General features: G+C 37.0%; 1 protein-coding gene across 4 annotated transcripts in view; it reads left to right on the top strand.

Annotated features, from left to right (window-relative positions):
* The window catches only part of AGTPBP1 (ATP/GTP binding carboxypeptidase 1), a 62,313-nt gene extending 57,955 nt beyond the window's left edge, over positions 1-4,358 (top strand). For 3 of the 4 annotated variants that reach the window (XM_054281155.1, XM_054281165.1, XM_054281175.1), the window contains exon 27: positions 3,631-4,358. In XM_054281155.1, the coding sequence (XP_054137130.1) occupies positions 3,631-3,805 (175 nt within the window). In that variant the 3' untranslated portion in view covers positions 3,806-4,358. Of the gene's footprint in view, positions 1-2,053; positions 2,174-3,630 lie in introns of all 4 variants that reach the window. The other variant, XR_008483268.1, reaches the window with a different exon arrangement.
* Positions 4,359-17,401: the final 13,043 nt, after the last annotated feature.

Here is a 17,401-nt window from a genome sequence, read left to right on the forward strand (position 1 = left end):
ACGCCGTGTCAGCCTCGCTCATAAGAGCTGATGGCTCCTGGTGGGTCTCTCAGCTCTTACTCATGTTTCTCTGACTGTGGAGGCCCTGCCCAGCTTGTTCTAGTGCTCAGCCCCCAGAACTTGCCCTGGCTGCCACTGCTGTTGCTGATATCACTGCTGTGTGCACCTGGCTGACCTTAATAATTAAAGTAGGCTTTAATTAATAATTAAAATACATTTTAGAAAAATATTGTATTAATTCCTAAATTCAATGTATTCAGTGGCAGACAATGAAGAAAATACTCTTTTAAATGAAAGAGATATTCTTAAAGTTCTTCATAAACTTGAAGACCATAGTATTATATCAGGTGTATTAACCAGGCATTTAGGAATTCATCTTTTTACCCATAAAAGATACGCAGAACTTCAGAATTTCATATAGTATTCTCTTTCAACAGCCATGACTTCAAAGAAAATACAAATTCAAATCGTGGCATCCTTTGCATTACAGTACTGTAGGTGTGGGATATACAACCTCTGCTAACCTGAGCAAAATAATAGTTTCCTTTAAAAGAAAAAGCAGGAGGTGTAGAAGTAGAGGAAGAAGGATTATTGAGCAAGTTAATTAGAAAGAGCCCAAGGGAAAAGTTAGGAAATTAAAACCCATAGAATCAGCATGACAGCAGCTAAAAATATATCGCTACAAGATATGCTGAGGGTGGGGAGCAGCAGGGAGGCAAATAAAGAATTTGATTAAACAGTAAGACATTTTTTCAGGTATTTGATTTCTATATATCTTCTGATCCAACCTCAGTAAAACAGTGGAATAATAATTACACTTCTCAGATTCATGCAAACCTTTAGAACAGAGATTACTGAAAAGTTAAATATTCAAGGCTAACATTTGCTACATCAAAAGACAACATCTCATGGGAAAGCAAATATACAAGCAGTATGTGACACAGTTTGAATGCAGTTTTCTGAGGAATGAAAACTTAGAAAGGAAAGTTGAAAAAATAACCTTAGTAAATATTATAGTATTATTTGAGTAGTACAGAATTGAGAAGTTGTGGTATTGTGCTGCTCTGGATGGTATTAGAAAGCAAAGACTATTGTGCAGTAGGTTTCCAAGGCAGTTTTTATTTTAAAGTTTTATGTAGCTTTCTAAGTAACATCTGTTCTAATCTTTGATCTATTCTAATGGTACTTCTTTTGAATAGAGAAAATAACATATAATGTTGATTTTTGCTTTATTAAATGTGAGACTTATCCCTCAGTTCTGGATGTACATGTGCCAGAGCAAATGTCTAAAATGTGTTAGAGCAGACAGGTTGGCTTTTAATGACTGCTCACAGTGCCTGAATTTTCACAAGTTAGGGGCATGCCTACATGTTTACACATACATGAATAGGTAAAATAAATCGATACAACTATTAAAAAAGTATATTGAATAAGTATACTTGTGTATTTTTCAAGACGATATAACACAGGACATATTATGTGAAATGCGAAGACACTTTGAAGAGCTGAACTGTGTGATTTCATTGTGTGCCCAGTTCTGTGGGTTTTTTCCATAAGGTGGGCTTTATTGGTTGCTTTCTCTTAATGAACTATGTTAGTTTAGTATCCAAATAATGACATTAACTAAAAAAAGTGGGTAGAATTTTTCAGAGCTTTACTGTTCTATGTACCTCACTAAGGTGAATTTTTATGTGATTACTCTAATGCCTTAAACATCCCACTGTCACTGGTTGAATATTTCTCCTTGACATAGCTCATTGTAGTTTTCTGTCAGTGTTCAAAATTTTGACATAATATTGGGTCAATATTCAGATTTAATGGCTCCATTTCCTGTGAATTACACAGTCTATTCTGTGTGGATTTAACTGAAGTGTGGGTTCCTTGCATATGAAAATTAATTAATCGGTACCTGTGTTAAATGATGAGAAGCACAGATTGAAAAAAATCTGTGGACTTGTCAGAATGCGATACATCTGAAGTCCCTTTGATTTGTTTCTTTAAATAAATGAAACATTTAAACTTTTTTTTTCCCCAACTTCTTCTTTCCTTAAAGGAATTGTTGGTGTGTGGTGACTTCCTAGGGCAGAAAGCATCACAGGATGAAAGAACAAAAAATTTGTATTCCTTTGCTGCTTCTCCCACAGATGCTTCATGCAAAACATGTATCCTTATTGTATGTTGGGTTCACTGTATGTGAAATTAAAGAGACTTCTTAGCAAACATCCTGGTTATTTTCTTCACTCTTTGTCTCTCCTAAAATGGAAACAATTATAAACACCTAGTTCTTTAACCATCAGTGGGTTATTGCCCTAATTACAGCTTAAAAAACTCATAAAGTGTTTTGATTTGTGGAGCTTTAGTGAACAATGATACAGATAGTTTTGAATGCAAATATTTTTTGCCCCCCCCCAAGCTAGGGAACAGTTTTTCTCCCAGTATTTGAATTAACTGTCAACAGTACAAAATGCTACAGTGTCGCATGTTATTGAGGCTACAGGTAGAGGAAGAATATGGTGAAATTGATTTATATTGAATCGAGATAACATTTTAGATTTGAAGTGGTGCAGCTGAGCTCCTAAAAGGTTTTCAGAAAGAAGCAGTGATTAGTCCCTTTAATTATAAAGCCACAGACATGCTAGGTTTTATGTATCTTCAGAGAAAATTAATTAAAATTAATATGCAAATATTTCTGCAAGCTCTTTATAATAAGTTTCTCAATAAAAAGATTCTCACTGTTTTGTATGAGTTATGTGTGATTTGATTATTAGGTAAAATGCATTACAAAATCTTTTTCAGGCTTAAAATTAATGTAAAAATACTTACGAAATATTTAGGAGTACGTAGTGCTTATAAGCAGATAGCTTTTTATCTCCCAAGTAAAAGTGGATCTGGAAAATACTTTTCTGCCTCCCCCATCATCCCTTTCTGTGTTCTAGGGAGGTGAGAGGATCAGAAAGTTGTATTTTAACCTTTTTCCAGTTAACACTAAAGTTCTTCGATGCTGTTAGTTAAGGGCATAGACTATTCTGTAGGCAGAGCATCAGAGCATCAGTTCACTAAGTGCATTGCCTCAGAGTTGCAATGCTTGACAAATCTTAAGTTTTACCAGGATACAAATGTGTGAGAATCCGATGAGAGTTAAGTGATTTGTGTGGGAACTTAAATGTAGGTGTAACCATGATCCCTTGTTCTGTCATCTCTGATGTGTATAAAGTAATTGGTTACAGTGCTTTTCAGTAAAGTATGTGTTTCAATAAAATACAGGGGTTTGTTTATACCCTACCACAATGGCTGTATCCTTAGGTAATTGGATTCTTCTTCAGCAATTTCTGATACTGCTGTATTTACATTAAATTCATATGGGCCATTAGTGGAGCGGATTTGTCATGGCACATTTGGATAATGAGTTGTATATGACTAAGTAATTAGTTCAAGGCATTACAAGCATGGGTTTGTCTCTCAGTTCTTTTACACTCATCTAAAAAGCCAGTCCCATTTCAGGTAATCTGCCCCTTTCCTGAGGTAATTTTTGGATTACTGTATGTTGGGAAAGGGACAGGGCACATAGTCTGAATGTGTTAATCCAAATAATACTTTTAACGTGGTTCATGGAGCTTCTTGTTGTTATAGCCCCACTACATATGTTTTGGATGAAGATGAGCCTCGCTTCCTTGAAGAAGTTGATTACAGCGCAGAGAGCAATGATGAAGACGTTGAATTAGCTGATAATGTGGGTGATTATGAGGCAACTAATCAAGATGATGGACTTTCAGACCCAGATTCAACAAGGATACACCTTTCTTAAACCAGCTTTGCTGCCAGTAACAGAAAATAAAGTATCCTGAATTTCCAGTCATATACTTCCTTTATGTTTTCTACAAAGGGGATAAGCTTCAGTTAACACAAATAACTGGGGCCTGCATAGCTCAAGGACAGTAAATAATAAATTTGCATTTGTTTTATTTAAGGAGTTCTGTGTATTCTTTAAGCCCTAAATAGATAAATTTATTTACCAGTTCATTTTCTACTAAATAGTACTGCATGGCATTTTGTGTCCTTAAACTCTATCTTCCAGGGAAGATTGGGTTAAAATCCAGAGAAATGGATTATAATTTTTAGTGCGTCAGAGTACAGAAAATAATTTTTTGTGGTACAGTTCTTTGAGTTGCTTCCTGAAAAATACATATGTACAGATTTTCTAAATTAATTTGTGTATGTCTGTGTATATGCGCGTGTGTATACTGAGGTGAAGAGGTTATTTTTTGACATTATTTCAATGATACTTGATTGTGTTTGAAGCAATGCAGTGCCTGCTCTGAAACAATTCAGTAATTACTAAATTAAAGATGAGAACATGATGTATGAATTTTTGCACTTGTTTCTTGCTTCTTATGATTATGTGGTTTTGCCACAGTATTAGGTGAAAATTCTTACTAATGTCTGTTCAGAGTTCAGGAATTTTGCACAGTGACCAATGCAGCCTGTGCTTAGAAGAACTAGACTCTTGTATAAAACTCACCCATAAGATAGGCATGGTTTAATTTGAAGAAGTTTTCTTGTTAAGTGTACTTGTCTCCAGGAAGAGGTCGTGTATGTACACTCTATGTATATTCAGCTACATGGCTGCTCCATTTTTCTTGTTGAATATGCACGTAGTTAAAAACTGTTCACTCTACCGGAGGCACATTAACTCTATACCTAATCCAACTGCTCTAAGGGGGATAGTGCATTTCGGTATAAACCTTTTTGCCTGATTGCAACCTAGTGCTAAGTCTGCTCTGATAGGAAGATTGGACTGTAACTTCCTGAGGTCTGTTCCAGGCTGACTAGTTATTCTGTGGTTCTGTATTCTTCATGTTTAAAGTCAAGCTGTCAGGTATGGGATTTACACTTCTTCATCTTCTACTGTCGTCTTCTAATTCTTATTGCCTCTTGCCTCTGCTTAAAATAAGATCTAATAGAGAAATGAGGAGAGTTGTAGTCTGTAGTTTACAGAATTGACATGTTTTGCAATGAAAAATACTTTTCAAAAATTATTTTTACTTGATGTGACCCAGTTGTGGCATTCATTTTCTTCTCTATGCGCAAGGGCTTTAAGAACATGAAGAATAACATTTCTAACTTATACTAGGTTTTTAACTGATGAGGATTTCCTCTATTTGTTGTTCCAAATAAAACTGTATTTCAGAGGGGAAGGGCGTCTTCAGTAGAGGGATTTAAAAAGAATAAAATTTATGAGAATTAACTGTATCAGTGTTTTTCAGCCAGGGGTTGGATTTGCACCAGGATCTGTTCTTTCAAATTCAGCATTGTTCGGTAATGCCTGTCCATACTATCCTGATTCTGAAACTGGGGAAGGGGTTTTGATTCCTTGTTGTATGCGGCTGTATTTTTGTTTAATGACCTAAATTTATATTAATAAAGATATGGAGAGAGGTGGGGATGGAGAATATGGAAAAGTTGGAAACATTTAGAGTCTTGTTCCTTTGTAAGTTTTTCTCTGTGGAAGTTATCTTTCCTTGTGTTCTGTGAACTACATACTGTAAATAAGAAAATTTATTTATTACCCTGTTGAAGAGGAGTCCTCTGCATTGAAATTAGAGGAATTTGGGAACCTGTCAGATGGAGGAATTAACCTTGCCACAGAATTTGAGTTATTTTTCTGTCCAATGACAGCAGTTCAAAATGCTCATATTGCCCTGCCAGTCAGACTGCCCTGTCAGTCTTTTTCTAGTTATCTGCGTAAATAGATTTTCATCCTTAAGGGTTCCTACTTCAGTAGGAGTAGTTTTCATAAATAAAATTATTCATAAACAATTTCACTTAAATTTCAGAGAATGCAGGATGCCACATGTTTGTTAACTGCATTGTGCATGTCTTCTTAGGTTTCATTTGAATTTGTATTAATCTTGGAAAGCTATTTTTATACTACTGGCAAGACTAGAAATATACTTCATCCATTTAGAAAGAATTGTGGCTTAGTAGTACAAAATTGTCCTTATCTCCTGAGTATGTATGTATATTTGTTCTTCTTATGACTCCTACCACTTTTAATCTGTGCAAAAAAAGAGTTATCAACTATATAATGTCTCAGGAGAACATGTTTATACATTAGATTGTAATGCAGTTATGCATTAGATGTCACTTAGGTGTTAGATGTCACTCTGGCAGCTCTTGGTCTGAGCTTCTGCCAGTGTAATTCTAATGCAAGAGATGAAACTTTGTCCCTATCTTACACATTGTTGAAAATGCAAAAAACGAGGATAGTTACCTCAAACATTTTGCAGTACTTGCCTTTTGAAAGGTAAAGTCTCCATTTGTGCTCACGGGAATGCCAGTTCATGGGAGGAACTGCTGCAGTGAGAACTGCTCCATACTGTTTATTCCTTCTTCAGTACCTGTTGCCACTGTTGCAGTGGTGTTGACAGACATGCTGGTGCCCCATTTATGTTTTGTTGGGAAGTCTGGTGTTTGGCTGAAAAAGGAACAGCTAACACTTTGAGCGCAAATTCCATTCTGTTACTGTGGCATTTGCCCTGAAGAAATGGGCAGAATGATAGCAAAGAATGGCAGCATCTTGGACTGTCACAAATCATGCAAATCGAGAGTGGTCTGTTCCACACAATTGACTGTCTTTATTCTATGCAGTGGCATCTCAATGTGGCTTTGGTTTTAAATGATGTTGTGTGCTATAAGCATGACTGGTTCTGAATAGGCAAAGAAGATATCCCTAGATCTTCCTCCAGTAATAACAACAAATAAGACTATAAAAAATAATTACACCTGGGTTATTTACTGTCTTGCTTCTAAGTAATTGCTGGACGATGAATCACTCCATTCCCTTTCCAGAAATAATTCAAGTTGCATCACAAATTTTGGTACTTTGTCTTCACTGGTGACGTCCCCTGGTGTAATATAACTTAAAGCAATTTGTGCCAAAATCTTGCCTGGTCATTTTTTGAGGTGGATATCTTTATCAGCCTGACTTATCAGGGAGTTTGGTTTGAATCTCAAATAAGACTGCAGAAGCAGTAAACACTGTTCACAAAATGCAAAAATACAAGGTTTCACATTATTTCTGTTGTAATGCTGTGATAGATATAATTGTTGCAGTGTTAGTGTGCATGCCCCAAATACCAATACTTACAAATAAAAATGCGTAATAAAGGATTACTTACAATCTTTTGCTTTCCTATTATTGGTTAGTGATAATTAAGGATTCCTCATCCTAGCACTTGCAGGAATGTTCTTACCTGCAAGGACAGCAGTGTGCATAGCATTTTAAAAAACATATTTTGTTTTCTGTGAAATTAAACTCAGTGTGCTACAGGCTTAGAGTAACATTTGCATATTAATTGACTTAATTATAACTATCTAAAAATTTTTGAGAATTTAGTAATGTTTGTAAAACCCATGAAGACTGGATGAAATACAATGAACATCTTTGCAGAGCACACAGAGGAGCCTTCTGGTGAGACTCTTTCCCTCCCACACAGAATATTAATCTGATCTAGGAGAGGCATAAGATTATTCCTCAATAAGTCATCCCTTTACAATTCAAGTCAGACTGCAGTAGAGTTATTTTTACTATATATGTTTTTGTAGCAGCGATTTTGAGATTTCAGCAATTTTTTGAGGGAAAGCTCAAGTTAAAATGAGATAATTAGTTTCTTGCAGCTGTCTGAAAAGAGCAAGTGATTACTAGGAGTCATCAATGTAACTTTTGTAAATACATTTGCAGTTTATTCAACTACACCTGTCATGTTACTTTAAGTTGAACAGCTTCACAAATTTTGTTGTCTAAATAATTTTAAGGATCTACAATAGTCACAGTGTCAAATTAGTCTTAGGATATTTCTCTTTTATCAGTATTTCTAAGGGCATCAGGGTGCAAGTCACATGAGATGTGAGCTCACATCTTGTTTGCTTAAGTAAACTAAATCTAGGTTGCTTTTAAAGATAGGCTTTAAATACAAAATGCCAAGCAGCTGTGACACCTAGTAAAGAATACATTGTCTTGGCTGTTTGTAACAATATCATATAAAGAACTCCCCAAACAATACTTCATAACTATGAAAGACCTTCCCTTATTTCTTGTTATTAGAAAAAGCTAGGTGCTGTATTTCTTTTTGCCTTTTTTAAAAACAAACAAACAAACAAACCCTGAAAAACAAAGAAACAAAAAACCCCCACCAAAATACAGTAGTGTTAGTGCACTCAGTACAGCTCTTATTAGAGCTCTTGTACAGCTTTTGAAGCAGTTTGGAAAGAGTTATTGGCACAAAATATGGGTTTATCATCAAAGGAAATGATGCATTATAGGATTGCCTGATCCAAATTATGTGGTTATGAAATATCAACCAGATTCTGCCTCTTGTTGTCCTTGCAACATTCTTACCACAAGATGTTTGTGCTTAGAGCATGCGCTTCTTTCTGGCATGGGGTTATTTCTCATGCAGCTTTTTCCATGGTAGATTGGAAGAATATATACTAGCAGCACCTCATTATTGCGTAACTACTGTCAATTTTCACTGGGCTGAATGCTAACAAATAAAAGAATCTAACTAACAAAATTCCACAATAGTACTTCCATACATCAAATGCTGCTGTTAACATAGAGAGGGGATATTCACTTTAAATGACCTGAAATAGGACTTTTCTTTACACTGTCCCTCCGGACATATAAAAATAAGGAATTACTGTGATAGCATAAAATGCTCTTAGCTGATAGCATTGCATTCATGCTCATTTTGTTCCCAAAAGAAAATGGACATGAAAAGATTTCAGTACAAACAAGACATGAAGCACAGATTAAGGAAGACAAATGATCCTTAATACTTTGTATAATATTTGCTTTATGGTACTGTATTTATATAAACCTTAACGATAGTTCAGCTGACATCTCAGATTAAAATTGTTTGGTTGTACATTTTATGAAATCAAACTGAGATGTGCTGCACAAACCTTCAGCCAACAGGCTGCCTTACTACTTGGCCTTGATCATCATCCCACCCAATACACTGCTTTATAGTGCCAAATGAAAAGTCCTAAACTGGGTCAGACAGTATTCCAAAATAATAAATTATTTGGGTTTTTATCCTGTGAAGCTTGTTGCAAAATGTTCAGATTCTCTGCAACAATCAGCCTCCTGTTCTGGCTTTTGTGTAATCACAAAAGACACAAGTCCAATTTAAAAGTACATTGTGCTTGTGTACACTTTTACACCCTCTCAGTTTAATCATGTCTGCTCTAGGTTACTTTCCTCTTCCAAAGCACCCAGTCTAGTCAAGTCAGTCCTTTAGCTTAAGTGATGAGCCAGTGATGTCGTCCTCTTCTTTTGGGTCTGATCTCACTGTTGACAAAAGCTTTCTGTTAGGAATCCCATCAGTCAGTATTGCTTGAAAATGCTACTGTTATCAAATGTACACCTGATTGTGTTCCAGAATGAAAGGAGACTCCCCAAATCATCTTTTTAAGTACAGTAGCTTATTTGTCAGTATGTTAGGTACTTGTTCCTTTTGTCCGAAGACAAAATGTTTAGAACATAAGTAGACGGTATTTCAGAAGAATAATTTTTCAGATCTTTGAGTGAATTCAGAGGCATATTAACTCTAAAAATCCCTTCATGCTAAGCACCTGGCCCCAAAATCTAATAGGGAGATGGATCAAATCTGATGTACTTATGCAGGGGGCCTCATGGTCAGCTAATTCTACCAGGAATCCAAGTCACTTGGTGTTCCTTCTCACACAGCTTCCTGTATTGAGGAGAAAATGCTGTCAGTCACAGCAGAGGAAGAGGTCTTCATTGTTCACCTCGCGGTGTCTGCCTCACAAGATCTAGAGATTGGTGGACACATTTTCATTTGCCTTTAAGCTGTGCTCTATGGTGGAGTGAGAGGGACAGAAAGATAAACTACAATTAGTGATTGTTAAGGGTCACATCTACAAGTACTTAAGAAGATGCACACTCCTCCATGACTTGTCCACCAGGGCAAGGAGGCTATGGGGCAAAGTACCCGTGTCAATGGAAGAAAATGTAATCAGCTAAACACAGTACCTTTTGGTTTGTAGATGTGAATAGCAAAGGCATATGGGTCCTGAGTAATGACTTGGCCACCTGTGAAACTCCCTTTCCACAATCTTTGGATGAGCTTCCCACCACGCCATAGCAGGATGGGACACTGCTTGCTGACCTGGGGCCTGGCTGCTGGCACAGCTGTGGGAGCATCCCCAAAGTGGTATGAAAGGTAATGCTGGAGGTGTGAGCAGGGTTGTCAAAGATGGGATCATTCACCAAGCAAGGATTCAGCATAGAAATCTTAGGGAAGACCAGGGAGCAGCTGGATAGGAGTCACTGCCTGAGCCATTGGTGCCAATGTGTGCCAGTGGGTGGGAGGTGTCGCTCTGTCGGGCTGAACATTGCATGGAAGCCCACCCTGCATGTAGGACCAATGCCCACCAGAGCCTCCGTGGAGTGATCAGCAGACTTGGACTTTGAATAGCAGATCACAACATCCCAGCTGCCTTTTGTCCATGATAGGCAGTGAGTAAAAATGCAGAATCATAGAATTGTTTCACTGGTAAAAGATATCTAAGATCTTTGAGTCTGGCCATTAACTGAACAGAGCCAAGTCCACCACTAGACCATGACCTGCACCACATCTGAACACTTTTTAAATTGCTCCAAGGACAGTGACTCAAGCACCTTCCTAGGCAGACCGTTCTAATACTCGATAATCCTCTCAGTGAAAAAATCTTTCTGAGTATCCTATCTAAAAACTCCCTGGTGCAACTTGAGGTCATCTCCTCTTGTCTTGTCACTTGTTACTTATGAAAAGACACTGACCCCCACCTGGCTGCAACCTCCCTTCAGGTATTTGAAACCAGGATCTAACTACAACATCATCCTTGTGAAATTTAGTGATTCATGTCCCAAGGATTAATATTCACCCTTAGCAGGTGTTCATACAAATGGAATAATACAATTAGAGTCCAACAACAAAATTTTAGAAGTATTTTCCAATTTGAGGATGGAAAGAATGTGTCTGAGATCCCAGCTTTATGTGTGGGAAGCCTTATGTGTTGATGGAACTCTGGGGTTTGCAGGAAGAGACGTTTAAGCCAAATGTGTCTGCTGGAGACTGATTAACTCTCAGTTAATTTGAGAAGACATTTTCTCACTCCCAGCTGAAAGGTTTCATATGTCTCTAAGTTCTAAGGATTTAAATTATTCCAAAGGAGGAAGAGAAGAGGTTATGGTATGGCAAAGTAAGATATGGAAATGGGGTTTCAGAAGCTTATATGCTTATTTTTAATGCATAAAAACAAGAGGGAGATGGGGACATGACACAGTTCAGGTAAAACAAATTCAGTATAATTTCTGCGATCACTAAAACTCTGTTTCTAAAATTCAGTTACTCAGAATTTTTAAGCTAATTAAATTTTGGTATTGTCTTGATTGGAATAAAGAAATTTCCTGGTATGCAGGGAGAAGAAGCAGTGTACAATACTGTTTCCTGCAAAAGACCATTTAGCGCTTCAAGGCTACAGCCATGTACAGCATGAAACTTAGCTTGTTCTGTTTTCTTCTTTTCAGTGGCATCCTTGAAATCTTCTTTCACAATGTAGGTCAATGCACTTTCCAGACTGAGGTTTGTAAGATGGGATGAGCATTTATATTACATCCTTTAAGGATACAAAGTATTGATTGCTATAATAAAAACTATGATGACTCGCAGTACACTTAGAATGCGTTGCCTGATGGCATTATATATGTAAAATAGTCACATGCCTACATGATGCCAGTTATTAAAACAATCTCCTCCGTGTCTTATTTTTATGCAGAGTTCCTGTTTATGCATCTGAAATATCATTATTTTCGCCATATCTCTGGCTGCCAGTAAATATGTTATAATAAAATAAACAGCAGAAGGATGCACACCAGTGCTGTGGAAGTGCTGGAGGAGAAAGCCATTTTTGTGGACAGTAGACTTTCCAAGCAGCATTGAGTGGCAACTAAAGATCCTATTTATGTTGTTTCCCTGGCGGCTTTCCTTTTGAAAGTGTGTCTTTAATGATGAGGCAAGTCTTGGCCTAATGGAGTGGAGAAGGATGTGTCTTTCAACAAGTATTGACCATGAAATGCCAGCAGGTATCATTAAATAATACTTAACCTTCTTTCTCTGGTTTGTTTTAATTTACTCTGTTGTATTGAACAGTCAGCAATTAATCCATAAATGAGGTGATACCAGAGGTATCTATATGATAGCAAAAAATATCCAGTGGGTTTCTTTATACTGACACAATTTCCATGTTAATATATTTCTATTCTCACAGCCTGGAAAAGGTGTAGGACCTGTGCTGTTGAACCAGGGAAAGAGTTTGTAACTTCACTCAGCAATTGTCGACAGATCTAGGAAAGATATGAGGAGCTACTTAATCTAGCCACAACATTACTGCCCCCAGCAGAAACAGATTGTTTAAAACCCTGCAGCAAAAGAAGCTTGTTTTGTTTCTCTTCATTAATTGACATATTTACTCTGTGTATGCAAATGTTCCTGTTTTCAGTATTGTTTAATATCTTCAGTTAAATGAAGTGCTGTGGCAGTTTTATCTCAGTGAAAATCCTGTGCTACAGTCGTTCTGTCCTATTAAATATTCTCTTTTTGCTGTGTCTGAGATTATAGAGGGCCACAATCCTCTTGTATTTTTAGGCAGAAAGAGTTACAGACACAAGCCAGTGAAAACCCACGATGCCTGTTAGGACTGCTAATGACAATGTTATTGTGAGGTCGACATTAACAGGTACAGATACATTTAACAATCTAAACAAAGGAAAGGCAGGACAGAAGCCCTCCATCACTTTGACCTTGTTAATTAAAAATACAGTGGCAAACGTCACTGCATTAAAAAAAAAAAAAAAAAAAAAAGTTTCTAAGAGTCCTGGAGAATTTTGGTTTCAGAATAACTTGAATAGCGTGAAGTTAAGAAGGCAGGAGATCCTGCACTGAACAATAGGTACAAAACAGCATACCAAATACACTCATTCAGTGTACAGAGTCTCTTTCATGCAGTGAACAAGGCATAGATTAAAGGGAAAAAAAGTTTATACCTAAAGATTGCATCACACTTTATAAGAATATGAGGCCTGAAGAGAGTCTGTACAGGCAACTTTCAAGCTGTTAAATGCAGCTTTACACTAATGTAATTTTTTATGGAGCACACAGTTAGGTCTTTCAACGCACTCCAGGATCCAGTAAGTACTGCTTCAGTCTCACTATCTTCAAGTGATTTCATCAAGTTATATGTGTTGAAAAAAGAAGAAAAAATCTGACAAGAGCTTTTTCATCTCTGTACTAACATATGTAGAGCACACACAGACATTTTGACAGGGTAACTGTCATACTATTAATTTATTTACATAATAAGAAAGCTCAAAATTCCATAAGATATCCTCACACAAGAATTCAAACTTCTTTTTTTAATCTTATTTATCTATTTTATCTATTTTATCTTATCTTCTTTTTTTTTCATCTTGATAGGAAAGAACGCAAAGAAATCATGTTTCTAGCAGAATGAGAAATAGCAACTTGAAAAAAACAGACTTATGTCCATTGTTAGATCCTCCATTTCTTCAGAATATAAATTGCTTTTATTTTAAGTTTTTTAAAAGGCCTGTTATTCATGCTTTTGTATGCTCTTTATGTTAAGGCAAAAAGGGATAATTGCTCTTCCGTTCTACAGACTTTGGGAGAAACACAGTTCCAAAAAGCAGAAGGAGCACTGCGAATTTGAAGTCTGTGATATTTGGGATCATAACTGAAATTATGAAAGTAACTCTCTTTAATGTCACAAAGAGATTAAAAAAGATATCATTCATGTCCTCCTCATTAGCCTAGAAATGGACCAAAGAAAGAATTAATTTTGAGATGTTTTTAATGTAAACATGCAAAAGAAAATTCCTGTCTGCCATTTAGTTTTTCCCCATAGTAATTGCTAAAGATTGCCAGAGAATTAAAGAATATATACGATTATGAAATGCAGAATTTTGGTGATTCAGGAAAAAAAAAGCTTAAAAAAAAAAAAGACTGGATTCATTAGTAGCTTTATAAGAAAAAGTCACAATAATTGCTGTCTTCAACTTTCCTCAGTTTTGCATGGGTTTCAATATCCTGTTAAATGTGTTCTGAGTGGAAACAGAATAAACTGCCTTACGTTTAGGTCCTGGCCAGTCATTAAAAATTTTGTTTTAAAAAGTTGCTCTTGCTTTACTTATGCTGTCTTCCAAGACCTAATGGATTTTAATATGGGCATTAAACTAAAAGAGGAAGATTTAGAATAGATGATAGGAAGAAAATCTTTACTGTGATGGTGGTGAGGCACTGGAACAGGATGCTTAGAGAGCATCCCCATCCTTTGAATTGTTCAAGGCTAGGCTGGATGCAGCTTTGTGCAAGCTGGTCTAGCGGGAGGTGAAACTCCCTATGGCAGGGGGTTTAGAATGACATCATCTTTAAGGCTTTTCCTACTCAAAACATGCAGTGATAATACCAACAACCTAATATACAATGTGAGAATTGAAACAATGGAATTTGTGAAACTACCAACCTGTGTTTCAGAGAGTAGATGTTCACTTGATCAAGTTCCCTCCTTTAAGATATTTCATTAGGTTTTCCTTTCATTAAAAAAAAAAAAACAACAAAAACAAACAAAAAAAGAAAGAAAGAATGGAGACTGCCTTGGTTGAAAGATGGCAGTCACACACTGAGCCTTTCTCTCCTCTGCAGACCTTGAAGACACACTCTGTACCACGCTATCCCTCCTGGGAGAAGACACACCAGCTCTGGCTGTGATGTGCAGGGGCGCAGCACAGCAGGCAAATGCTGTCTGCCCACAGACAGGTCCAATGCACAGCAAATGGATGTGTGGAGAGAGAGAAGTATCGGGGAAGCATATTCTGGGGGCTGGGACAGAATAGGAACTTCGGAGATAGCAAGATTCCCATGCCAAGGCCAGAGATGGTCCCAGATGGCCCCAGGTGCGCAGCTGGAATGGGTGGGAGAGCAGAATGGGGCGAGTCTCTGTGGGCAGGCAGAAAGCTGCGAGGGCAGGCCAGGCACCACCACTCGGGCTGCACAGAGGAGCTGGAGGAGAGTTCACAAGGCACAGGATTATTACAGCATCCTGAGTGGGTCGCTGGGGGTGAGAGAAAGACGAGAATCTTGTTTCTTGATCAGAAGACTGGATTTATTGATATATGATATATAATACATTATAACTATACTAATAGGAATAAAGAGAGAAGTTGCAGAGGCTAGCTAAGCTAAGAATAGAAAGAAAAGAATCTATAACAAAGTTGTGTCCAGGGTCTCTGTCCCCAGCTTGCTCCTGTGATTGGCCCTTAATTATAAACATGAGAACATGAACCAATCACAGTTGCATCCTATTGCATTTCACAGCAGCTGATAACAATTGTTTACATTCTCTTTCTGGGGCCCTCAGCTTCCCAGAAAATGGACAAATCTGAAAGAAAGTATTTCTGTGAAAAAATGTCTGCTACACAGGATCTTTCTGGAGACTCCACAATGCATGAGAACAGCCTCACTCTGGGGATCTCATAAGTTTGTACCATGCTCCTCAGGCTCAGGAAGAATTCATATTCACTCTCATGCAACCTGCTTCAGCATTCTGAGATAAAAATTACCTGTCTGGGGGGATCGGTGTGCCTTCTCTTTCCATTATGCTTGTGTAATATGAGAAGACAATATTCCCTGACACATGCACACCTTTACAAAAGTACTGAGCTTTGAGACCTTATTGTAGAGAAGTATGGGGAGAAGAGAGAAGCAGATTGAGGCATATTCTAGGCCTGGAACAACTATTTTTAAACTTTATTCTCTCTTTGTTTGCTCTGTTCTCATTTGGCTTAGTACCATAGAGGAAGAGGGATAAGATTTAAAGTTCACATGATGTTTAGCTCTATGTTTCTTTTTCTGTTTCTTTGAGATTGAAGGATTCTCATTAAACAAATTAACTGAACTTCATCTGAGAGAAGTCAAGAATGATGCTGTGGTTTGGGAGCATAACCCCACTGATGAATCTGATTTGCCACAAGAAACTTCCCCTAGAAGGGGCAAGGTCTGAACTTTTAAATTTGTTTCTGTAGTAGTCTAGCAGACACTGCTGTTCTCAAAAAAGAACAACCTTCTATTTAAATTTTGTGCTTATGTTTCAATACCATGAGCTGAACTAAGAGATTGAGCAGCTGCTTGCTTCAAGGTCTGTTGTGCTGAGCTCTTGGTGCTAAAGAGCTGGCAGGAAAATAGATATAATTTCAAACTCTTTGATAAGACCTTGAATTTTAATCTATTTAATCTATTGCAGAGTTGGAGCAGTTTTATCTTGGAATTAGATTAAGCATATGAAAAATATTTTGTCTTTGCTTTGAACTGTTCTTACAAATTATTCCTCTTATAATAACTTTGTAAGAAACAGTATCACGATGTGATTGCATGTTGTGAGAGTTAAAAATTCTGCCTAGACTTGGCTGAAAAATAGGCTGTATAATCCATTCTGTCCTGTGACATGAGATATGCTTCTTTCTTTGAAATCTATGAATTATGGCATCAACAGTTAAAGATGCAATTTTTTATAATTATTGATTCTATTTTTATCATTGCTGTAGTTCTTAATTATGAAGTTTTCCATTTTTTTAACTGCAGATTTTATTGCAATTGCAGGAGAAGAGAAGCATGACAGCATTCTGTCATACTACACTACAGATGAAATACAAGGAAATGTAAAGTTAACCTGTTAAATATTACTGTGTGTTATATATTACTTACTAAATAACTACCTGTGTGTTAAATATTACTTAAGTGCTTTTTTTTTTTTTTAATATACAGGTTCCTTTAGTACTTGATTCAGGACAACAGTGCCCAACATCTGCTGGACTTAGCATTGGAATGGGGAGAAAAGCACAGTGAAACCTGTGCTCAGCAAATGCCTGAACAATACCATGATCAGTAACAAAGGCAGATTATAAAAATTTCAGTGCCTCTAATTGACCAGAAAGGACACTGTTGAAAGATTTTGGTTAATGTAGTAAACTGCCAGGTCTACTAACTGAGAAATAAGCCCTATTTCAAAAGCTTTAAAATAGAGCACATGCAGAAAATTCAGGGGTTTGAATATGATCACATTGGATAGCAGAAGATGCCCTGGGCCTTAGCAATATCCTGCAATCCTACTGTGTTACATTAGGTTTTGTCATGGAAGCAAAACTTATTTTAATATGAATTAACAGGCATTGTACCACCTCAGTAACAATTCATGAAACAACTTCTTACAGCAAGGAAACCAGCATCAGTTACTTCCAATGTACTGCAAATAGAGAATTGCT

This window comes from Melozone crissalis, unplaced genomic scaffold, assembly GCF_028551555.1.
Source record: "Melozone crissalis strain CALT ecotype California unplaced genomic scaffold, PUWL_Pcris_2 ptg000005l_1, whole genome shotgun sequence".
NCBI classification, from domain to species: domain Eukaryota; kingdom Metazoa; phylum Chordata; class Aves; order Passeriformes; family Passerellidae; genus Melozone; species Melozone crissalis.